Source organism: Manis javanica, chromosome 1 (genome assembly GCF_040802235.1).
Source record: "Manis javanica isolate MJ-LG chromosome 1, MJ_LKY, whole genome shotgun sequence".
Classification (NCBI taxonomy): Eukaryota; Metazoa; Chordata; class Mammalia; order Pholidota; family Manidae; genus Manis; species Manis javanica.
The window spans coordinates 40250594-40276088 of NC_133156.1; the positions used below are offsets into that span (position 1 = coordinate 40250594).

The following is a 25495-nucleotide window of genomic DNA, read 5'->3' on the forward strand; positions in this document are numbered from 1 at the left end:
CCCAGTTGTGACCTTAAGGCTATCTGTATTTTTTAAACCAAGATGCTTCTAAAGGGTGAAAAATTAAGGTTTTCAAAAATTACCCATGGTCAATGGAAAACTATCCATCTGAGACTTCTTTGCAAATAAAAATTTTGTCCACTGGCCAGTCTAAACCCAGAGGCACGCTACAGAAGCACATATTTGACCAGTCAAGGAGGTGAGGAAGTTATCCAAGAGTTATATATGACCATGCACCACAAATAAAACACGACTTTGGACACATGGACGCACACACACGCATTCAACTTAGTGAATCATAGAGCCTAAATTTAGAGAGCTAGGGAGAGCCAAACATTGAACTTCATTTTCAAGACCCAGAAATATACTCCTGCATAAGGAGTCTTTCGCCAAAGTTGGGAAGTTTCCTTCCTGGCTGTAACTATATATCTGAGAAGAGAATCAGCTCCAAATTTGGTGCTAATTCTGTTTGTCTCTCATATCTTCACAAAGCAATAGTAAGTGCCTCCTTTGTCAAAGCTCCAGCTAAAAACCAGTCCATCCATCTTAAAACCTTTCCGTGATTCAGAGGAAACTATTTCCTCCAGGCCTGAGCTCTGCTCTACCAGTACTTTGAGGATAAAAATCCCAAAGTATCCCAATACCTACAAGGCAGATGAGGAAACAGGGAATGAGAAGTACAGTAGGTGGGATGCATGCAAAAAATAATTTAAAAGCTGACTTCCATCATCCCGGAACCCTGGTCCCCTACACCTGTGTTTCAATGCCTTACCAGAAGAGCACAATGGTTAAGAACACTGGCTCCGGGATCAGCAGGGCAACCTGTGTCACCTTGAGCAAGGCATTCCACCTCATAGTCTTAGTTTCCTCATTTGTGAAATGGAGTGACTGTGGCACCCACCTCTCCATGTGTAGGGGCACAGCTTCAAGGCAATAAGGGTATAAAGCCAGACTCTGTGACTGGCCCTACTAAGTGCTCGGCCAGCATCATTATCATTCCCTGCTCCTTCCCCCTCCAGCCTCCTCCTCCTTTAAGTCTCAGCAAACTTTCCCTGTGCTCTGCAGAGGCAGTCGGTCTCCAAAAGCAGCCTTTAAACAGAGCCCAAGTCCCCTTCACCAGGGGATAATACCAATGGATGGGAAGGCCTGTTTCTCCTTTCTATTTTCCATTGTGTCTTTTTCAAAATAAGCAGGCGGTACAAGTCCCTGGTGGTCAAACTCTGCCCGTGGTCCTGCTCAGACTATATGCCCTGCAGGGACTCTTCCAACTTGCATGATGATTATTTGAGGCTAGAGTCTGTATCTCAAGCCTATTTGTTCTCTCCTTCCCCTGCCACCACCCTCATCCAGGTCAATTTCATTGCTCGCTTGGACTCCTACAGTGGCCTCCCTCTGGTCTCCTGCCTCCACTCTTCACTCCCTGCAGCAGCCAGAGCGATCTTTTCAACATGTCAATGGGACTATGTGCCTTCACTTCCCAAGACCTTGTCATGGCCTCCCACAGCACTTAGGATAAATCTATGGCATGACATGACGCCCGACCACCTCCCAACCTCTTGTCATTCTCCTCCAACTTGCTAAGCTCCAGCCTCACTGGCCAATTTCGACGGGTTTGACCTCCCACCTGGACTGCTCCTCCTCCAACTCCTCCTAAGCTAGCCAGCCTCTCCTCCCTCTCTAGGCCTCAGCCTTGCGTGTCCTCCTCAGAGAGGCTAGCCCTGACATCCATTAGGTTCCTCCTGATTTTTCCATTCAGGGCACTTAACACAATACACATTATATTCTTACATATATATTTGTGTATTTTTTGTAACTATCTTTCTTTTCCCACTTCCCCACCACTATCTCTTATGCTTCATAAAAGAAGAAACTGTCAATTTTATTTATCTAGTGAGTAGCATCAGTCCTGGAATAGAATAGAGAAGCTCAAATATTGACTGATTGATTGATCGACTGAATGAGTTCATGACTTGTGAATGAACATAATGTACGGGGCAAATACAGTCCAAGAAAATAGGGACGTGACAGATGAAGGAAGCCATTCTGACCCTCTGAGCAGGCACTACTGATGGAAGGTTCACTCCGGCTCCACCCCACACACCAAACTACCCCTCCCAAGCATGGGTCACACTAAGCCTGAGGTTTGTCCTTTGGATTAAGCACTGTCTTCATCTCCTTAAAATAAAAACACCCTTGAGCACAGCCAGATGAACCGAAGCACAGCATAAATGAGAGCCTCCCCTCTCTGCAGTGCCCCAAGGGACCCAGGAAGAAGGCAAATGCAAACCACAGAAGTGTAGAAGGAAGAACAGGAGAGGAATAAAGTGGGGGTAATAAAGGAAAGAAGAGAAAATGGAATGAAGGGGCTGGAGGCCACTTAATTAACACTTATAAAGAAAATGTATACAAAGCATGAAAAATAACCTAACAGGTTTCCTGTCCCAGGTCATGTCACAGCACCACACAGCCATCGTTCGTAAAGCGGGATTCCTGGGCTCTGCTCTGCAGCTGTGGTGGTGACAAAAGAGTGCCTACAGTACAGGCCCACTTAAAAAATGTATACATATATGCATATATGTGTGTAGGTGAATGGGTGCATGTATATATGTGTACCTATGGAATTATGTGCCACATTAAAAAGAATGAAGGTGGGTTTGTCCATGCTACCATGTAAAGAAGTCTACATCACATTGTGAATTGAGAAAGCCAAGTTGCAGAATAGTACATATGGTATGATCCTTTACCAGGTGAACAAAATGAGACAAGGAAAGAGAGGGAGGGAGTTACTGCCTCAGAAATCCCTTCCTTGACTAGCCCCATGCTCTCTAGCCCCTTACCCTGCCTCCTTTTCATTCTAGCTCTCACTGCATTCTATTTTATATTTATTTGTCTTCTCTATTGTCTGTCACTCCATGAGGACAGAGCCTTAGACTATTTTGTTTACCCCTATATCTCAGCAACCGGAGCAGAGTCCCATGTACAGCAGACGACCCTCAGGAAATATTTTCTGAATGAATGAATGAATGAATAGAAACTTAAGAAGTAACCTATAGGGAGTGGAATAAGAAGTGGGGAGAATGGAGAGTATATATTTTATTCCCATACTTCTGGAGTCTTCTGCTTTGGTATTGCAATACTGTTTTCCTATTGAAAAACTAAAAACCAATCCCAGTTGGGGTAAGAAGGTCTTCTTTCCACCTAACTGAAATCTCCCTCCCTGTAGTTTCCTAGTTCTAACCCCAGAGCCAAGCAGAACAGCAGTCTGTCCTTCCTCCCCATGACTGTCTTTCTTAGCCTCTTTCCTCCCCTAAGCTGAACAGCCCCTCAGTTCCTTTTACTGAACTCAAAGGAACCAAGAAAGGTGGGCCCCAACCTCCACCATATACAAGAAAGGCATGAACCAAGAAAGACAGGATGAAGGGGGAACAGATTCACTTAAGCTTACGGCCGAAGAGGGCTCAAGCTAACACAACACAGTATATGGGATAACTGATGCACAAGCACTTCAAGGGAAAAGTTACCATGTTAACGAAAAAAATCGTAGAGCCAAGTATGTCCTCCTTGCTGTATGACTGATGGATCTTCATCCATTCAAAGCAGTGTGTTTTAGGGTATACTATGTGTGGAAGGCACTGTACCAGGCACACACCTGACATCTGCTCCCTAAAGCAGGCATCTATTGGGGGACTGGAAGTTTCTTAATTTGCTTTATCACACAGCAAGATTCCCACTATGTCACCTCCCTTCTCAACCTCAACTCAAGTGGCAGGAGTAATATGGCCCGTCACAGGAGTGGGTACCCAGCACCTGGTGTCCTACGTACACTGTGGACTCTAAACAGCAGCCCTTCCTCTGGCGGGATCATGCATCTCCTGAATAATTTGCATAACCAGGGAAAACTTGGGGGTCTCTTCCTTAGCAGCCTATACAAGCAGCATATCTCTCATGAGCTGACGTGAAGCTTCATAAATGAGAGCAAGAAACATTCACATGTTTCCTAGTCATGGGACCTGCAAATACACATTTCAGTGACACAGAACTTCTTCCTAGAAGTAAATCTCTTGCAACTGGAGAAAAGCATCATCCCCATCCCCAAGCTTTACAACAAAACACAGAATTGTCTTACCTATGTAGCCAAGGTGGCTAGAGAATGAGCAATAGGAATTATCTGGACAGTTGGATTAATAATGGTAAATTCATTCTTTCTCTCAGCTTACAAATATTTTCAAGTTTTCCCATTCTCTTTTTAAAAACTGCTCCTTCTTTTCTCTTGAGTTAGTTTCTTCACTGCCTAACTTTTTCCTTGCCAGAGTTGCCATTGCTTGTTGTCACTGTAATCCCATAAAATCCGGCTCCCAGGCCTCGGTGCCTCCTTGAATGCCCTCTCTCAAAGTTCACCAGCGGCTCTCCAGTGTTCTCAGGCTCCCCGTGCATCCGGATCACCCTAGCACTTAAGATGACATGGATGGCTTCCCCTCTTTGAAACACACTCTTTTTACCTCTATGCCCAGTATGCTCAGCGTTCTTTTTCCTAATTCTGAGACACATCCCCCTCCTTGCTAGAGGTGATGGTTCCACAAGAGTGTATCCATGGCTTCTTCTCCTTCTATTTCCTAATCCTTGTCAATCCCATGGAAGCCCACAGCTCCAACTCTCACCTTTGGGGAAGGACCTGTGCAGTCAGTTATCTTTCACTCTCACTCTCTTTCCAGTTCCAAGCCACAGGCTCACCCGCCTGCAGACCTCTCCCCAGAGGAATCCTGCCTGGACCACGAAGAAGTGGGCACAAACACCTCTTCATACACCCTCTAAATTCCCTGTCCTAGCTCACCCTCCTCCCCATCTCTGGGGCTCCCACCCACCTGCAAGTACGTCCTCCCTTCTCTGGAAAACCACCTTCCTTTACCTCCCCCTCTCCAGCCGGCCCTTTCTACAGTGGGTCTAGCTCCCTGCATACAGGTCTCACCTCCCAGGCTAAGCTGTTAGCTCTCCCACACAGTTCCTTTTGGCTCTGCATCCCACAGTGCTTTGGACATGGGTGGTAAAAGGATAAATGAAAATATCCTTAACCACCACAGCAAGAATGGACAAAGTACATTTATGTGTAATAAACACTGCTTCCTTTCAGTGTTCACTTTGTTATCGTTCACTCTGAGCAGCTACATGCCAGGTGCTTAACTAGACACTGCATATACTGCTACTATTACTACTACTTCTACCACTTCTAGTAATATTAATACTAATACTACTGCTATTAATAATAACAATAGGCGTTTGGTACTTACTATGTATCAGGCACCATGATAAACACTTACAGTGATTATTTATTCTTAATCAGCCTATGAGAGAGGCAATATTTTTCCCCCCTTCACACACAGGACAACTAAAATAGAGAAGAAAACTGATTTCTCTGCCTTCAAGGAGCAATTAGTCCAGCAAAGGAAGACAGGCCCTGGACACACAGTTACAATGTGCTGAGTGCTGTGAGGGAAAAGCACAGGATATGATAGGAATGCATATAACAAGGGGACGTAAGTTCAGACCAAGAGCCATGGATGCTTTCTTGAAGAAACCGTGCTTAACTGAGAATCTGAAAAAGAAAATCAGAATAAGCTGACAAAAGAAGAAGGAAGAACAGGTCATCTTAGGAACCAGGCCAAACTCAGGTCCCACAAGAAACTAGGCATTGATTGATAATGGAAAAAGAATACTTTCCTAAACAGCACACCCATCCCCTGCAATTGTCCTCTACACTAGAAAGGGAGAAAATCTGCTCCAGCCTGACTGGGGGAGCTGGGAACTGGGATCACCTATGAAACATAGTGTCTATTTTCCATTCACATTTAAGCACAGGATGTCAAATGCACTTACAATCAAATCCCTTATGGAATCCTGCTTTAAAAAAAAAATCCTTCATGGGGCCATAATTTTTTAAGGACTTAACCACCAGCTATTAGCAAAATGTAATGATGATTGGTATGATGGGTTCCAATTTACCAAAAATGCAGAAATGCTCCCAGAATTCCATGGAAAAAGTTCCAAGCCACCAAAGTCAAAGAGGTTTTGTCTCAAAGAGGCAATGATTATAATGCAATGGCAGCAAGTCCTTCAGCCAGCTCATGTAAGGGGGTTACCCTCTCAACACAACAAAATGGATTTTCTAAATTTGCAACCACCTGAGACACAACTCCCTAGTGTTTTCCTCAATCTTTTTTTTTCTTTGCCTTGCAACAAAACAGAATCATCCCCAGCCCCTTCCTGTCGATCTAAATTCTCTGTGTCTCCTTTACTGAAGCTCCACTGTACTATAAATATACAGCTTTTGTAACATAAATGCAAAGTTTTATTGTGCCGTTAGCCTTGATAAAAAGCACTGCAGAAAGTTGTTTAGAAATTAAATATCTAAAACAAGCTATTTTAAAATCCAGGGCCCTCACTATTTCATGTCTGCAATGAAGAAATTTCATCTTGGGGAGAGCAAGCTGTCTTTCACACCATATGGCTAATGGTGGTGCATAGCAATTAGCCAAGCTGATTAATGGTGAACAGACTCTAATTTTATGCTTATAATTGAGCCTGCATTTGCACCCCTGGTGCAAATTCAGCACATCCCAACTTCCACTTACAACAGGCAAGAAATCAAGAGAAATAGGATGGTGTGGAAAGTGAGAATTTTTTTCCTAAAGCCCCCTAAAGAGCATCAGATTTGCAATTTAAAAGACTGTTAGCCACACAATAGATGACAGGTTTGTGTAATAGGGTCATGGCGGCCTAGTAAACAAACAGTACCCCTTATATGTCTATAGGCAGCCAACATGGTAATCTGTAACACTAGCAGGATGACATTTTGAATATGGCTTTTTCTCTCTTAGCCACGCTGTACAAACATCATCATTTGCCTTCAACAGCTTGAGATTTTTATTTTTGCTATTTTTATGTTTCTGAAAAATAGAAAGAACATTAGCAGTAAAGCATACCAACCAGCATAATAAAGTATATTGGACCAATGAATTTAAAGAACAAGAAAAATATAAACTACATTAATAGAGGGAAGGCTTGTGCATGAAAGGCATAATATATCTTTAAATATTTCAAGAACAGAATTATTTCTAGCATAGTCCAAACATGTACAGATAGGAGATGCAAATCTATCATATATAGATATTAGTTGGCCATTTGATCGAGATCCATCTCCTTGTTTGTCTCCTATTTGCTAAAACTACATGTAACAAAACATGGATAATTCATTGTAATGACATGGTAATGGTGGGAAGCTAAAATAGAGATACGGTCAGAAAAGTAGTGATTTGAAGGAGGTGATTTTTTAATGCTTTTCAAAATGATTTTACTCATTTAATTATGAAAAGCACAACTCAGCTTTAAATGTACAATTGTTGTATACAGTATAACTCTAGTTTTTGCCTAATAATATCTGCTAAGAAACCCATTATCATATTTTTGGGTTTTGTTACTGCTTCAGAGTTAGAGAAAAGCAACCTGTTTGGGGAATAATTAACAAGTTTTCCAAAAATCACTGAAGTGAAAACTTGTGAAAAGTCCTGTATATTTTAGAATAATATACTAGAAGCACATTTTTTAAAAAGAAAATTAGGAAAATTTTATATACATACATAATTACATAGAAGTTAATATTTGGGATCTCAGTAAGGAAACACATTAAGCCCTTTCTATTTTATTTCCACCTGTAGAGTTTTAAGACCACTTTCCCTACACGTCCATGTGTAGCAAATAAAGCGCCCCCCATGCTGAAGTAGCAGCTGAAGCCCTAAGTGGACTGGTCAGTAATAGTCAAGAGCCAACCATGCTTTGAGCCAGCCAGAGCCTGCATGGATAACAAAGCAATTAGTAGCCTTTCTCTGATGCATAGTGGCATCTTCATACTTTATCCAATTACTCAGAATATATCAGGCATTATTTTTGAAAAGGAAGAATCATAAGCTGCAAGTTAAAATATTCTCTGGTCTGCCCTCTCTCACGTGTGGAGGACCAGCTGAGGCCATGGAAGTGAATTTGGTCTGCTTGCCTGTTTTTAAATGTAGCTTCAGTCTGATTACAGACAAAAATAAAGACACGCGTTTGTGGGTGACAGGAATTTTTATACCTTTCCGGGACTCATCTTTGCCAACCAGAGAAATATTAGCTACAGTGTCACAGTTATTATATACAAGGTAACTGAGATTAAGAGATCAGGTGCAAGGAGGGAAATAAAAACCCACACTCAATTTAAGGAGGAATGTTGCCTATGTAAGGACAGTCATATAAGTGGGAGAATTAAAAAGGGGAACTATAACTTTCAAATCTTACCCAAACAGAGGCTTCTGCTGACATCAATAGAATTCTTACTCATTTTACTAGTAATGTAGTTGCGCATATATATTAACACTAAAAGTGTTATATTCTATTTTATTTGATTGAAAGAAGGGGAGGGTACTGTTTTGTGTCTCATTAACAAAATGATATCAAAATGGAAATATATGTCTTTCAGGATGAAATCTAATAAATAATTGAGAACCACTGTGATGACTGACACTTCACTACCAAATATTCACACCTAACAGCCCTTTTTAGATTGTCTAATAGAAGCAAGATAAATGTATACTCAAAAATAGACCTGAGTTCACCTACATTTGAGATAGAAATTCATCTTCTCTACTAATTAAAGGAAGGGAACAAGGTATTTCTTACCTGCACATGATTTCGTGTGTGAGCAATACTCGGCACATTTCTGGGTTCTTATCTTGGCCTTCATACACTATGGCCTGTAAACAAAGGCATGATTGAGCTAAGAATGGAATCAAGTAGCAGAGAGCAAACTTTCACAATTAAATTCTTAACTACTTCACCACTGCTGAGGGCCAGTTAGCTTTCAGAGCTGAGGGCCTCTCTGAGCCAGTTGTTTCAAGATACGTGTTAAGGATCAACCCAAATGGAGTGGAAAAGGATATGTTCCTCTCTGTCCTGTCAGCCACCTTATTATGATGCACATCTTTGGATCAGTGCATGAGATGGGCTTCTGTCATTAAGACAATCCAGAATAAAAATAAATCTAATCAATGGCAAAGCAAACCCCAGAAGTTTTAGTAGCTTGAGATCCTAATGATGTATAAAATAGAAAAGCACATGGATTTGATTTTTAAATGATATGTATTTGTCACTTCATTTTACTACTTCCAGCCCCAACATTGAGTGTTCCAGAGGGAAGGAGAAGAGAACAAGTGGGGGTATGGTTTTAATGAGTCCATTCACTAACTGTGTCTTCTTTGAGATGATTCATCAATCAGCGAACACCCTTCTTCCCACCTGCCGGCTGAAAACATGTGCTCCAGAGAGCACACCCACCCCACCCAAACAGTAATCCTCGCCTGCACATGCTGCATGTGTGGGTCTATGCCATGGAGTTATCTCCCTTAACTAAGAAGAATCACATCTAACTCTCAAAATCTGGAGTCCCAAGCCACCTCTCCAGCCAAGATGTTTTTGTCTGTTTTTAGTAATGTCCACGCAAACTTTTTGCTTAAGATCACCAGGAAATTTTCCTGAGATCTCTGCTTCCTGGAAGATCTGCATGTTAATACCTGGGCCAAATTAAAACTCACAGCTATGGGTAGAAGAGTGCTCTGCATTGGGTTACATTTAACTGACTTAACACTGTATCACTGCATAATACTGATATAACACAGCTTCAAATTGTTAATAAAATTACTTTCACACATTCAGATAACTCTCAATGTCTTGGTGACAAAACTACTTAAATTAACCAGAAACTATTCTTATTGAGTACATGAAGATGCTGCAGCAACTAACTTGTAGTTGGCTCTAGTGTGCTTTGTTTACGAACCTGGCACATACAGAACCTATAAAGGATGGGGACGGCTTAAGACACAGTGTGTGCAGACCCCTGGACCAGGTTCTGGTTAAGCTATCTAACTCTATTACAAAAAAAATTACAGCAAATTTTTTAAAAATGACAAAAAGTATCTGCATAAGGAGAAAACATTTCTCTACCATTGACCCATCAAAACCATTTTTTATGATTAGCCTATCACAATCCTGTATTTTTTTAATGCTTCATTGTGACATAAGTTCAGACTTACAGGAAAGTTACAAAAATATATAATTACAAGATAGTTTTTACCCAGATTCCTCAAATGCTTGTATTTTACTAACTTTGCCTTATCCTTTTCTAGTTTTTTCCTAAATCATTTATTAGTAAATTGCAGGCCTGCCCTAAATACTTCAGCATGTATTTCCCTAAAACAAGGAATTCTCTTACATAACCACAGCACAATTACCCAAGTCATTAGCATTTAAACAATGCAATCATCTAATCTTCAGACTTAACTGAGATTCACCAATTACCCAATAATGTCCATGATAGCAAAAAGAAAAAATAAAATCCAACATCAATCATTGCATTCAGTGTTGTATCTCCTTTAATGTGGAACTTTCCTGAGTCTTTGTATTTCATGACATTGGCATTGTTGAAGAATACAGGCCAGTTCTTTTGTAGAACATCCTCAGTTTGGGGTTATGTTATGTTTCCTCAGACTTAAGACTAAAAATTACACAGTTTAGGATCAGAACACCACAAATGTGATGCTGAGTTCTTCTCAGTGTATCAAATCACACTGTCCACTACTTCCACCACGTGTGGTAAAGGCTGACCTTTCAGTGAAGGTGGTGCCTGCCATCCACCAGAGACAATCAGCTTGATTTCCCCACCGCAGGGCTACTGCTTCACCTTCCATAGCTCATAACTATCATCTGGGGAGACAGTCTAGATTATGTTACTATCATACCATGTCCCAAATTTTCAGCCACTAGTTTTAGCCTGTATTGACGATGTTTCCTATGTTCTTTATAGACCTTTTCAAATACCAAAGTTGCTTTTTCTCAAGAAAATGCATCAGGTAAATCGAAAACATTATGAAAGCCAAAAATTATATCCACCTGGTCATATTTACTGCCATCACTGCTGCAAAAACAAAATTAAACAAAAAACACTGTAAATAATTGATCAGATCACACACAGTGCTAAAAAAATCTGATCACATTTTTGTGAAATCCTATTACCACTTCACATTTGGGATGTTCTCTGAGTATCCCTGACAACCTCTATTTCAACTTCAGTTTTTTGTCATGCTAAACTAACACAAATAACTTGGTAGATTCACAGATATTGGGAGGGTTTTTCCTGCAAAAAAAAAGTTTGTCTTTTTCTGGAAGGAAGTTACATCAGACCTTCTTCATCTTGATTCTTTCTAGATGATACAATATCATACTGAGACCACTGGTCCCACTGAAGTCAGCACACCACGACGACATTCAATTACACATATACTGCAGCACAAATATGCTCACGACCCCCCCAGACAGGAGCTGGTCCATGGACTCCCAGGAATCCCATGTTTTTGTCTTTAGTGACTGAACATCATTTGTTAAAGTCCCAGGGCCTCTCAATACATCTCTCTACCAAACGCCAAACTGCTACTTTGCTTCTGGCAGCAGAATCAAAACGGAGAAACTTTCTTTAAATCAAGCACAGAAAAAATGAAAGCATGGATTTGGATTTGCTCAGAAATAGGAATTCTGGGGAGAGATGGAAGCATAAAGTGTCTGCTGTCCCTCTCCTTGGGGCCTCAACAGAACAATGCTTTTCAGCACAAAAATACAGAGGAAGGAGTGCTGTTTCTGTGACTTCTGAAATAAAAGCATGTGAAACAGGGAGTCTTTTCTCTCTGCTATGGAGTAGAACTAAAATCCTGTAAACAAGGTAAACGAGAACCTCAGTGTAAACAGGGTGAACTAGAGTGGAATTCTATCAAAGGCAAATCTACCTCTGACCTCACCTAAGAAGTTTTTGTTACTGAAAAGGCTTGTTAACACACAAACACACACACACACACACACACACACACACTCACACACACTCTATATCATAAAGGGTGTGGGCCAAGAAATCAACATTCTGATGAGATCCAAAATAGGAAAATATGATCAATTTATTTTGCTTAATGTCTCTGATGCACATCAACAATAAGACAGACTGTTTAAAAGTGCCGCCAAATTCTCCCTCCAGCTTACATGCACAACTGCCAGCCACACATCAACTCTCTACCATCTGCATTAGTCCACACATCAAGACTGGCTCACAGTTCAGCAAACCCAGACTTGAAGCCTAAAAAGAAAGAACTCCTCTAACACCAACTTAGGGAGAAGTTTCTGCTTTTCTTACTCATTTAAATATGTGTCTCTGTGGGGTGTGAATAAAGCTCATTGAGGCTGGATCAGCTGGGAGATCACAGAAGCATATAAGCAGCATTGACTATTTTAAGTGAAACCATTTTAATAGACAGCTGGTTTAGGGCCCAGACAATGGAACACCAAGAAGAAGGCTTATTTTCATCCTTCATAGTAAATCATGTGTCTGTTCCCTGTGAGGAAGGTAGTCTGCTGTGGGAACAACAAAGACAAGAGTGGTTTAAATAAATCAATCTGTTTATCAGGAGTAAGGATGGGAGGCCTGTTACAGAGATGGGCAGGAGAGGGAGAGAAAGCATATATATTATTAAATAAATGAATTGATAGTGAAGCAAGTTGGGTTTTTTAACCTAAGAAACAAAAAATACAGTATCAAGTAGAAAATGATGTTTACTTTAATTCTGCCAATGCAAATAAATCCCTTAAGGTGGCAGGAGTGCTTGTACAGGAAGAAAAGTAAAAGAATAAACAGCACTAACTTCATCTCAACTTTAAAAACCTGGTGAAACTGATAAATAAGTTGCCAAAACTTGATATATTTGCAGCAGACTTCTTTTTCTGATATACTAGCCTCCCTTTTCTTAATGTCCACCTTTAATAGGCAGAAAGAAAATATTACAATTAATTTGAATACTCTTTTAACTTCCGGTTGAGGAATTTTTCCAGAAATGATTTTTTATAATTAACAAAAAAGAAGAAAAATAGGAATCATTAAATTTTCACATCCTTATGCAACAGTAGTGCTAGGTTTACTGTGAGAGGATAAGATGCCATCAGTGTTAAAAGCCCACTTATAAATTCACCTAAGCCATCTTTGAAAAGAAATCAATCAAGAGAGAAATCTTACTGATGTGCCCCTGTTTTAGAAAGCATCTTGTAAGAATGTTCATCCCTGCTGTTCTAAAATATCACTGGTTCTTAAAAGTTCATTGAAACTTACTATGGTTAAAGACTATACAGGAAAACGAAAATATACAGTGGACACCAGGATCACACTTCAATAGGATACCAAACGAAATACAGAAAATTGAGCTGGGCTTTTCTTTGTTTACTTTTCTAGTAGTTTTAACTCTTTGTATTCCATACCAAAATAAAGAGAGCGAGGAGAATACTTTTGATTTTGGTTCATCAAAATCTGAAAGGGTTTTAGGAACAAATTTTTTCATTAGGAGTCCTTCCTGGCTGACAACGAAAAACTAGGACACTTGCATTCATTATGCAATGAAAGAAAGAAAGAGAGGAAGGAACGAAGAAAAGGACAAAGGAAAGAAAACAAAAAAAAAAAAAGAAAAAGAGAAAGGAAAGAAAGGCATCTTATCAATAATTTTTTAAAACTTCTAATTTTCCATTTAAATCAAAACAGTGATCTTGAAAATGTTACCTCTTTCTCTATACACAAAATAAAAGGCCAAACCTAACCTGTCACTTTAAAGAATAAGCTCATGAATGTACAGAGTACCTCCTTCAACCAGAAGTGTCCTCTAAATATAGACTGTCAAAAAGGTTTTGGTAGCAAATTACCAATAGTTTAAATTAATCAAAAAATAATATGAACACCCACAATATCAATACACTGTAGTGTTAATCATTACATTTGACCACCAAGTTACACTGCTGGTCATTAAAAAAAAAAAGTGCTGGCTTATGTGGCCCTAGAAATTTCCAGTAGGTGAAGGAGCCCTAGTTAAAAATTAACCTGTGCCAAAGAAAACACTACCAATCTGACATTTCATAAACAATTGTCTCAAACAGCAATCCAATGTTAATAGTGGAGTAAAAAAATTATTTTGCTTCAATTAGCAGCTTGGCTACTGGTGAACACATTACAAAGATGTAATTTCAGCTCAGGAGCTAAGCAGGACCATTTTCAGAACTGAATTAGAAAAGTTACAAATGAATGCTATCATATTCAGTATACTGTTCAGTTACATCACAGCCCTGAATAAGAAGAGAATGTGTACAAAAAGCAGTTAGCTTTAGAATGCATCTTTTATGTCTCAAAGAAATAAAATCCCTTATATTACTCAGATGCCAAGATAGAAACTGAATCGTTATAACAATCGTACATTATATTTCTTTTTCACAATAATAAAAGATATTTCACCCACATGATAACTACATCAACATCTATATTCGTAGATACAACTGGCTTTCTCCACCCAATGGGACACTACTACTAATAATAAAATAAAATAAACAGCTAAATTATTATGCACTTAATATGTGCCACTCACTCTCCTAAGCACTTTACATGTTTGAATTCATTTAATTTCAAGACAGAGCTTCGAGTAGGTGATACCATTATTTCCATTAGTTTGATTCCAAATGCTTACATATTTTAATTACTAAGACCAAATCATTCTTGCTCAACATCAATATAAACAGTTCAAAAACATCCAAACACTCCTTCATTTCTCTCAGCCACATAAGTCGTAATAACAGAGTATCGGTTTAGTCATACAAGTTCGATAAATGCATCACTACTAATATGTTCATTTTTAATGCTGTTCAAACATTCACATGGAAACAGCTCTAGCGTAAATATCCCCGAACAAATGGCTGTATATTATCCAGGAGGGAGCAGTTGGACCGCCAGACTGGGGAAGTACTAGGCCATCTGGCTCCAGCAATCTCTCCAAAACCATCAGCTTTGTTTTCACCCCCAGACTCCAAACAACACATTTTCCACTGTGATGAGTTTACATTTTCCCAAACACAGGTCCTGATCATGCATAAAAATTCCAAACTTCTTCATTCCTCTATGTGCAAGGAAATTTAAATCACCTGCATTTTTGACATGTTACCAAAGGAGAGGGAAAGCTGCTGAAATATGGCTCCTAACTATAAAACTGCCCTGTCCTTTTTTGTTTCCCCAAATATATGAAAGAACCCCTCTGCTGGCCTAGTGAATTCCTTTGGAACTTTTTGATATACTAAAAATGTGTTTATGTACCAATGACGAACCATGACCTGAAAGGGTTGTTAATCAAATCTATGTAGCAGTGGCAGGATATAATGAAACAATCAATAGGAAAAATGCTCTTGCATCAATAACTTAAAGTACCCGGCACATCAAAACAAATGTAAAGAAGATTAGCTCGGAAGAGAACTATGGCAACATTTCTGATTATTACACCTTGGACTCCCCACTGTGTAGGGAATTTTTTAGGGTCCCCTTTGCCCTATCAACTACCTTCAAATCCATACATAACTAGGATTATGCAGCTATTGTTTTCCCCTTTCCAAAAAAAGCTTTTGTTTGGAGGCAGGGAATGTTCTGTTTTTTGGCTAACTTTATGGAATTTGTTGGTATTCTGTCTTTGAATTATAAAAATGCCACTTTTTTTAAAGCAAGATGGTAGGATGGAAAATAAGTTAAAGGCATTTCTTTTTAACTATTTAAAGATAACTCACTGAAGCAATCATAGAACATAATCATATTTCAAATACTACATGAAAATCTGAAAGGCACGTTAAACCTCAGACCTCCACCACTGGGTTACTTTGAGCTTCTGCAGTAGATACTGTTTCTGGATGCAACAGCTATAAACTTCTGGATCCTAGAGGCCTATAACATGCTCACTAATGGAATACCAAAAACAGCAATGACACAAAAACAACCTATTTTTAGTCCTGCTAAACTTGGTTTTGAACAAACCTTCCCAAAAGCAAGCCTCTTATTTTCTAGTTGGTGGATGAATTTTTAAAATATTATTATATCCTTTGTGTTTTATAACAGAGGCAAAGGGATAAAGGGGCTCAGATCCTTATGCACTTGGTGGAGTCCAAAATTAAGAGTTAATAACTACCCAAAATAGTGTAATGAGACACTTTGAAAAGGTGTGAAATACTGTGTCATACCAATACATCTTGGTTGATTGAGTACATTTCTGTTTGATCTCAATGCTGCTAACTCCACCCAAGATCAGGAACATTCTATGAAAATACAGAGTGCACAGCTAGTTTTAGGTTTTGTTTGCCAAAGACTCCCTTTGAGTTTTAATCCCAATTTGTAAGTCAAAGATATGACATCACACACATAAAGCTGCATCTCTGATACGAAAAACGTTATGATAAGCAGCTAAGAGAAGACACTTGAACTGTAGCTAGGTATTGCCTCCAAAATTTATGATGTTATTAAAACTCATCACATCACTGCAATTATTCCATTCTGCACTCTAAATATCAAAATTCTGACTCTATCTGGAAGGATTTCACAGGGGAAAAAAATACAACCATTTACTCAGTCGGCTTATATCAAGCCTTACTTCTGATTGAAGGGGTCATTGCATATTTAACTAAAATAAAAAGTTTAAGAAATTTTAAATCAGAGTTGGTATTTAATTATCATAGAATAATTTCAGGCTAGGTGAGAATTCACTGTTTCACTCATCAAAGCTAAAATGTAGTAACATGTCACAGCTAAGGAAAGTAATGCTTCTTCACAATGATCTGTTTTTGAAGTCTATTGTGTTAGTGTACACAAGAAGCTAACCTACTTACCAAACTCTTAGAGCACATAATCAACGAACAAGCAAGCAGATAATAGTTAGGCTTGCCTTTCAAAGTGAAAGGTACACAGAAGGCATTAGACAATTATTATGAAAGTAAACAGGTATGCCTCCAAAAAATCCCTTTTTCTCAATATTTTTAGACTAAATTCAGATTATTATTTAAACCTTTTTCAGGTAACTCCCCACCGAAATGTACAATTGCATACATTTTCAATTTTTGACTTTCAGTCGCATTATGGCAAATGCCTTTCTTATATCTGCTATTATTAAAAATAAACTGTACCTTATTCTAGTTTCCTCCCCTATATCTGATAGAATTTATGATGCCAAAAGGTCAAAGAATGCTTTAAGCTGCAGTTTTTCTTAAGCCCTATGACCTTGTTAGTAAAATGATATTTGATATACTGCTTTATAAAAATCAAGATTATTCTCCCACCATGTGAGATGTGTAAAGTCAGTTCTTATCATAATGGGAAAATCAATTCTTGGTGACACTTTTTGTTTGAGGGATTTAAAATAAAGTTTTGAGAAAAGTTAATCATTTCAAACATGTCCTAATTTTGTTCTCCTTCCAATTATTCATTTCATAGTGCTGCCTATAATTTAATATCTAAGTGGCCAATGTTGCACAAGCAGACAGACCTTATATACTAGTTTATATGAATTTTTATCTTTTAAAAAATAAATTCTAATAGATACATATGGAATATGTATTAGAGTTCATACTTTCCTCCTCTCCTTCCCATATTTTCTTCCTCTGATGAGAATGGCAGGAAAGGATAGCCAGGGTTTCAAAGACAATTATTTTAAACAAAACTCCACTTAAGACATTTCTGTTTTGCTATTTTAAAAAAAAGGTTCTGAAATCAGGCTTTTGTGTTTCTGCTTGGCAGGAAAAAAAATGTTTTAAAGAAATACAATGTGTCCAGATGAAAGGGAATTATCCTATGTAATAATAAAAACCAATAAAAAAATAAGACCAAGACTTATGGTATAAATGTGATTTACTCTAAATAATTAAGTAAGAATTAAACAGATCTTCAAGAAAGTCAAATGTTTTAGGCAAATAACTTGATATAGATTTCAAAAGATATTTATTTACTATCTTAGAAACTACATTTCATAACCATGTTTTCTACTTGGTTCACAATGAAATATGAGAGTAATAAGCAAAATGAGCTATTATTAAATTGGTTTTTGCTGAGTAGATTTTTTAATTCTCAACAGCTTATTGGTGTGCATTTTGTATAACATTTTAACCATGACATATCTAAAAACAAATACACATTTATACCCTAATTTGTAAATTTTCAAGTCAGTTTCTATGGAAGAAGAACACCTTCCTTATTTTAAAGGGAATATTTTAATATCAAAATCAAGCAAATAAGTTTTAATCCTCTTATTAAATTGGTGGTTGGTACAAACTGGATAACTTTTCTCTCTGTTTTGATTTCTTTCCCCCACCTAATAAAGCTGTCTCCCTTTTTGTTACTAAGTCATCCGACTACCTAACCAGCTACTTAATTCCGAAACTAAACTTTTCCTTAAAATTAAAAAAAAAAAAGCTTCTGTGCCTCATTAAAACGTCAGTCCTCTTTTCTGACTCGGCTCATAATTGTATCTTTTAAACCATAACTCAACCTTAATGTATACTGCTTGACACTGCGTGTTGGGAAGTTTAAGAAAATGCAGTCCATGTACCTTTAAGACCACAAGCTCACTCATGCTGCCTGGCTTTTGGCCAAACTTGAAGGCAAATGCAGGAGGACTTTTGCAAAATATTCTCCAACAATTGTAGCTCCCTCTCCCAACACTACCACCATTACCACCTCTTAAAAAAAAATCTGCGGAGTGGATCATCTACGTTCTCAGTCCATCTCACTATCCTAGGGAAGCTGCCTTTGCCTCCCACCCACTCTCTCTACCTTTTACCTCCCGGGAAAGGCAGAGATGGTTTTTGGTTTTCACAAGTTCAGCCCACACTGCACCAGAGTCCCTGGGCACCCTTTGCTCCCCTGGGGGGGTCCCTGGCCAGGTCAAAGGAAGTTCAGCCTTTTTTTTCCCCACTCAGCACCCTGTAGTCTTAATTTGCCAGGCCTGAGTTTCCCTTGGAAGGAAGGAGCCGTCGAGCCATCTTCCCCACGCGGCAGGCGCAAGTGCATGTGTGGGCATTTGGAAAGCAGTGCTGGGAACGCAGTCTGCGGTCCCCCCTGACGTTGTGAGTTCGAGTCCCGACCCTCTCGCTATGGAGTAGTCAGCTTCAGGACTCCTCCAAAGTTCGCTACCCCAAAGTCACCCCCGCGGCGCGAAGTTAAGAAACTTACTTGTTTTGTCATGGAGTCAATGAGGCGCACGTAGAAATCCTGCTCGGTCCTTATCCCTGAGCGGAGGAGGGTAAGGGGATAGGGAGATGAACGAAGGAAAATTAAGTGAGAGAGGATCTGCCGCTAAACAAAAGCAAACAAAGAATGGGGTTCCAAGTATCTGGAACTCCAAATGTCCCGGAGAAGCACAGCCTGGACCCCCGCTCCCCAGTGTCCAGAGAGGGGCCTCTGGCCTAGTCGAACTCTCTTGGAAGCCAGCCCCCAAGCAAGGCAGCTGAGAGGGCGGGCCCCCATGTGGCTACTGCCCCTTCCCAAGGCTGGAGCCCCTCTGCTCTCTCTCAGGGAGCCATCAAGGCCACGATCGCTCTAGACCCCTAAGCCCAGGGGACTTTGGGCCTGGCGTCTGGGCTCTGCTGAGGGAACAGGCCTAAGGATGCAGAGGGAGAAAGAAAGTGGCCCGGCCAGGGCCGGGGCTCCACACCTGGCCCCAGGTACGCGCGGGCCCGACACAGCCGCCCTCAGGGTGAAACCTCCTCCGGCAAAACTTACGAGAGGCTAGTTTACCCCAAGGATGGCGGACACCTGAGCTTTGCTCAAAGGCTCTCGTCCACCTAGAGCGTTCCTCGCCCCCTTCCCTCACCAGGAGCCCCGGAGGGCTGGAGCGGACCGGGCGGGAGTCTCACCGTTGCTGTACAGGAGCTGGAGCCGGTAGTGAATTCCGTTATTCGTCTTTTCGCTGTTGGCTTCCTGGGTTGCGGCAGGACGCAAAGACACAAGACATGCAGGAGAGAGTTTGGCGTGAGAGAGTGGACAGATTGCGGCGTAACTCCCCAAGCTAGGAGCTCGGGCGGCATAGCCGGACAGGCCCGGGAGCAGCACAAACTCCGGCCAGCCGACATCCCTCTGCCCTCCCTCCCCCCGACACTTACTGATCCCTCTTGCCTTCCAGAAAATACCCTGCGGTGCGAACGGGCAGTCCCCTTCTCGGGGTCTAGGGGCCCGGGCCTGGGCCAGCAGAGGCTCGAGCCACGCGGGGTCGCGCGGTCAAGGGCGGGTTCAATCCCCAGCGCCCTGGACTCTAGAGTTCGAGGCGGGGCTCGCCTCTCGACAGTTCTGGGGGCTCCGCGCGAACTTTTTTGGAGCAGAAATTAATGGACGAGGAACCCGGGTTCGGCCAGGACGGGAGGTGGCTTGGGGGACCCCACTCAGGGATGTGTTGGGATGCTTTGCCCTCGCGGAGGAGCGCGCCTTCCGGGGCACCTCGGCCTGCTAACCCGGCCGGGAATCAGGGGCGGCGGCGCCGCGCCCACTTACCTTTTCCTTCTCGACGAACCCCACAAAGGCCGTCCTCTCGATCTCCACAGGCTGGCCCTGCCTGTCGTAGAGGGCCAGGACGAAGTGGAAGAAGTTGGATTTCCGCAGATTGGAAGGCGGCTGCTTCTCAAAGTGAGCCCGGGCCAGACCCACCCCGCTGCGGCCAAAGATGCAGAGTTAGACGGCTCGGCCGGACCCGGACCCGCGACCCCTTGTCACCCCTCACACACACGCGGACCCTCAGACACCCACCTCCTCTGCCCACAGAACGCCCAATGGGCGCCCTACACGCCGCCTCGGGCGCCCTGGGCGCCTGTGGCGACAGGACAGGAGTCTTCTCGAGTGTCCTGTCCTCCCCGCCGACGACGAGGTGTTAAAAAGTTTATTTTGGATTGTGCGCGGGAGCTAAAATGCTCTAAGCATTTACTCCGACCCGACGCGCGCTGCGTGGGGAGGGAGGAAAGTGGCGGTGGAGGAGGTGAACCCGCATTCACGGAATAGACCCGGTAGTTTACAACTTGGAGGAGGGCATGGGACTGGGTTCCCTCCACCCCCTCGAATCTTCCGTTTCAGCAGCGTGGGCAGGTGAGAACGCATGCGGAGCTTGCTCGGCTTCTCGCTGCAGCCGCCATCCTCCAGCAAACCTCATGCGCGAGTGCCCGGCCTCGGGAAGCCACGTATCTCCCCAGATACAGCATGTGGAGAAAAAGGATCTGAGGGTGAAACTGAGCTGTCAGGGGTGGTCGCTGTGGGAAAGGGAACCGGGGGGTGTTTTTTAAAGACGTGTTCTGACAAAGTTTGCTGTTCCGCAGAAATCCTCACACTCATTCAAGAAATCCTATGGACCAGGGCAGCCGGCTGAGCGCGCCCGCCGGGGGTCTGGAGGCTGGGGCGCCACTGACAGCCAGACCTGACCAGGGCGCGCGCGCGCGCACACACACACACACACACACACACACACACACACACACACACACTTTCGCTTCCAGCCCAGTTACCCAAACTCACTCTCACTACCAACCACCCCCATCCTTACACTCAGCGGGGATGGGAACGGTGTTGCGGACACTTGTCCCCAGCCCGGAGAAGATGAGGATGATGTAATTAGTCATCCTCCTGCTTCCCCTTCCGCCCTCTGAGCACGACAGGGCCTGCGGCCGCCAGATCCCCTACCTATCCAAGCCCAGCTGGTGGCCTGGGAAAAAAAGGGCCATTTCTCACTTGGGACCACGAGTCCCCACCAAGGGCGCTGAGAGTGCCCAGTAAAGTTTCCCCAAGTCCATCGCCAGTGGCAGTGCCTCCAGGCCACACCGTGCAGCATCACAGGGACTGAGATCAGGGGAGAGGCTGGCAGGGCCCGTGGTGCCAGGAGGGGGGGAACCCTTGTAGATGTCAGGGTCAGAGCGGGAGTCACTGGTCTCCAGGTGGACCGAGAAAAGCTGAGAGAGCAGATAGAGAGCAGGACAGGAGAAATAAGATATTCTGGGGAAAGGTGGAGAGAGAAGGAGGGAAGGAAAGGAGAAAGAGAAGGGGGGGGGGGCGCAGAAAGAAGAGAAGGAACGAAGAATGGGAAAGAAGGACGGAAAGGGAAGGGGGTGGGGGTAGGGAGGGAGGGAGGGAAGTGTAACAAGGGGGAAGGAAGGAAGGAAACAAGGAAAGAAAGGAGGAAAAAGAAAGGAAGAAGAGAGAGAGAAAGAAGAAAGAAAAAGAAAGAAAGAAAGAAAGAAAGAAAGAAAGAAAGAAAGAAAGAAAGAAAAAAAGAAAGAAAGAAAGAAAGAAAGAAAGAAGAAAAGAAAAGAAAAGAAGAAAAGAAAGAGAAAGGAAAGAAAGAGAAAGAAGGAAAGAAAATGAAGAAAAAGAAAAGAAGGAAAGCAAGAAACAAAGAGAAAAAAAGAAGGAAAGGAGGAAAGAAAAGACAGCCCGCTGCAAGAGAAAGCCGTCACGTAAGAACACAGACATCCAGCATCCCGCTAGCGAGACGCCTCTTCTGGCTTAAGACAAAATGAAAACAGTCCCGGACCGGGCCGGCGAGTGTGCCGGCGGGCGTGGGCTCCCCGCGGGCGGCGCCCGGCTCTCCGGCCGCGGACGACCAGGGCAGCGCGGCCGCGCGGCGCCGAGCCCCGGCGGGCGGAGTGGAGCGGCGGGCGGCGAGCTCGGCCCGGCCTCGCGGCGGCAGCCGCTCCCGCCTCGCGGCTCGGCGGTCGGCGGCTGTCCTCGCGGGCCGCGCTGCCCGGGCGGTACCCACCTCTGCGCCGCCGTGTTGGCGTCCAGCACCCCGGCGCCCTGCATCCACGTCCGCACCGCGTTCATGCCGCTGCCCAGCGGCTCTTCCTTCATGCTGCTTCCACTCCGTTGGATGCTTTCCTGAATCCCAAACATGAAAACAACCTTTTCTTGTGGAAAATCTCCTCCCCCTTGAAAATATTTAAAAAAAAAAAAAAAAAAGGGAAAGAAAAACGCCAGCCAGAGATTTTTTTTTTTTTTGAGACGATGAACTCAAGCTACAAGATCAAGGCGGGCTGGAAAGCAAATTTTTAAAAAATGTAAACCTTCGCTCAAAAGTGAGCGATCATCAGAAAGAAAAAAAAAAGGAGAGGGGAGAGAAAAAAAGAAGGGAAAATCCAACGAAAAGACCAAAATTTTAAAAACAAGAGATGTATGCTTGGCTGTTGGGGGTTGTTTGGTTGGTTAATTTTTGGTTTGGGTGCTTTTTTTTTTTTTTTTTTTTTTGTAATGCTCACAGGCCGGTGGAGGACAGGAGGGGCTGGAGTTTCCTTTTGTAGAGGTACCCTTCACTTGAAGAAGCAGGAAGAAAAAAAAAAAAGCCCTGATGGCAAATTAAGAAACAATAGACTCAACTCGCGCTGCCGGCTTTGCTACTTCAAGTGTCATTTTCCACAACCAGGCAAGTTTTTTCCTCTCTCTTTTTCCTCCTCTCCCAACCAAAGCTGTTTCTTTCCTTTCAGTGCGTATAGATGAGGAGGACGCTGGTCGCCGTAGACAGACACACCAGAGAGGGAGAGCGGGGTGGGGGGCAGGGGGAGAGAGGGAGAAAGGAAGGGGGAAGGAGGGGGAGGCAGAGAGAGAGAGGAGAGGGAGGAAGAGAGAGGGGTGGACCCCGCTGGACGGAGACTCTGTTTTCTCCTTGCTAAAATAGAAGTGATTTGCAGGCTTTCCCTATGGAATCCAGTTTGACTCTCCCCAGAGCTAAACACAGGCTCACTAACCCCAAAGGGAGGAGGCGGGGCCCGCGCCTCGCGGGCCCGCCCCTTCATTTGCATAACGTCATCCTTCCGCCTCGGCGCAGCCAATCGCGGCTCGGGAGCCTGCTGGCTCGCGGCGCGGGGCCTCGCTAGCTCATTAACATCCCTCTCCGGGTGGCGCAGGGGAGCCGGCCAAAGTTCCTCGCGAAGTGGCAAGCGAAGGATCGCCGAGCCCCGGCGTCTGAGCTTGGGAGGAGCAGGGCTGAGCAGGGCAGAGCCGGGCAGGAGACAAGGGGGACAGAAGGAAGGGATTATAATTGTCAGGGATTTGAGCTGGGGTCTGAATCCTGGCCATTGCGGTCAATTTAGCATCCTCGCCGCGCCCTCCCAGGGCCGATATCGCGTCCTGCTCCGCTGTCCTGGGACGTCGGGGACAAAAGTGGAAGAGACAGGAGAGCCCGGGCAGGAAAAGCAGGACGCGCGTCCCAGGTGCCCACCTCTTCGCTTTGAGGAGGGAGTGGTGGGGTGGAAAATGGGTGTGCAAAGGTCAGGACTGGGAAACTGGCGGAGGACACTGCCTCCATGCCGGGGAGGGGTGGGTGGACTTCGGGACCCCAGCAAGAGAGGCGCTGCGGGCTATCGGGGAGTGGGGTACCCGAGCCCTGCCTCTAGTCTGGCCTCTGAAATGCCTCTCGCTCGGTCGCGAGCCTCGAAGCCACCGGCTTTAGGCACTGGCCTCACATGCTCGCTCCTAGAGCAGTGCAAGGCATAGGTAAACGGTGGAATGAATGCTGTCGCAGGAGCTGTATCTGGATGCGTTTTACAATTTACTACGATTCATTCTCTAACCCCTCACGCCCACTGTCACCCCCAAAGTAGCTTTTTCTTTAAAGTAACTACAAATAACAACATCTCTAATTGGTTGGTTATTTGATGTACAGTTTCTCTCTACCATAAAGGCGGGGTGGGGGGCGCTTTAACAAACCCTTCCCAACTCTGCCCCTGCCACATGTCAAGAGATAGATCAAGGAAGGAAGGGAGAGAGCGCGGGAGGGAGGAAAGGAGGGAGAGGACAATGCCTCCACCAAAGAAGAAATGGTCTCCCCCTCAGACCTCTCAACGTACATGTTTGTGGCCGGCAAAGGAAATCGCTAGATGTTTCTGGGTAATATGCCCCATCATTTTTTAGCAGGTTGTAACCTCTAATAAGCACATGGTGAACTTCTGTTTCATTGCCCTCAAAGGAACTCCATGACTGCCGCCAATCTGCTAAGGACTCCTTCGGGGAAATTCTTTGCCAAAAAATCCAGGTCCCCTTTCTGCCAGCCTTTCTTGGCCCTTTGATTTAGGAAGCTCATGGGGTCATTGATGGAAGAGCACACATGCCCATGCTGAATGGAACGGAGACAGGCAAGTGTTATACTTTGTGTTCTTGGAAGAGCAGGAAAGTGGGAGCCACTTCCTGATTCCTAAACTAGATGAAAGACTGTTTCAGGCCTGCGGATGCATGGCCACTATCTGCAAACACTGCTTTATCTCTTATGCATAAAGGCTACCCAGCTTTCATGCCATTTAATCTGGACCACTAATGTGCTGAGCACTTTCTCCATGATACCATAATCGATGTCATCTCCTCCAAGACACTCCTGAAGAGATCTATCTGACCCATCAGGATCCCCACAGCATCTTAGCAGAGTTCCTGTACATAGTAGGTGTTGAGGAGATGTATGTTGGTGGAGAGACTGCAAGGATTATAAATTTGTGGGAAGAGGAAAGGGGGAGCTGGACCTTCTGCATCTCTATAGAATTTAAATGCACCATTCTACTAAAAACCTAATCCTGCTAAAAACTTCCTAAA

The 25495-nt window shown here is 43.3% G+C and overlaps 1 protein-coding gene across 12 annotated transcripts in view; it reads right to left on the reverse strand.

Moving 5' to 3' along the window:
- The window catches only part of EBF1 (EBF transcription factor 1), a 372669-nt gene extending 348924 nt beyond the window's left edge, over positions 1 to 23745 (reverse strand). For 2 of the 12 annotated variants that reach the window (XM_017681188.3, XM_037025168.2), the window contains exons 1-5: positions 22680 to 23743; positions 20435 to 20591; positions 19804 to 19867; positions 19121 to 19176; positions 8707 to 8780 (exon numbers count right to left, since the gene is read on the reverse strand). In XM_017681188.3, coding sequence (XP_017536677.1) covers positions 8707 to 8780; positions 19121 to 19176; positions 19804 to 19867; positions 20435 to 20591; positions 22680 to 22813 — 485 coding nt within the window. In that variant the 5' untranslated portion in view covers positions 22814 to 23743. Of the gene's footprint in view, positions 1 to 8706; positions 8781 to 19120; positions 19177 to 19803; positions 19868 to 20434; positions 20592 to 20686; positions 21956 to 22679 lie in introns of those variants that run through there. The other 10 variants (XM_017681196.3, XM_017681193.3, XM_037025169.2 and 7 more) reach the window with 9 other exon arrangements.
- Between the last annotated feature and the right edge of the window lie 1750 nt (positions 23746 to 25495).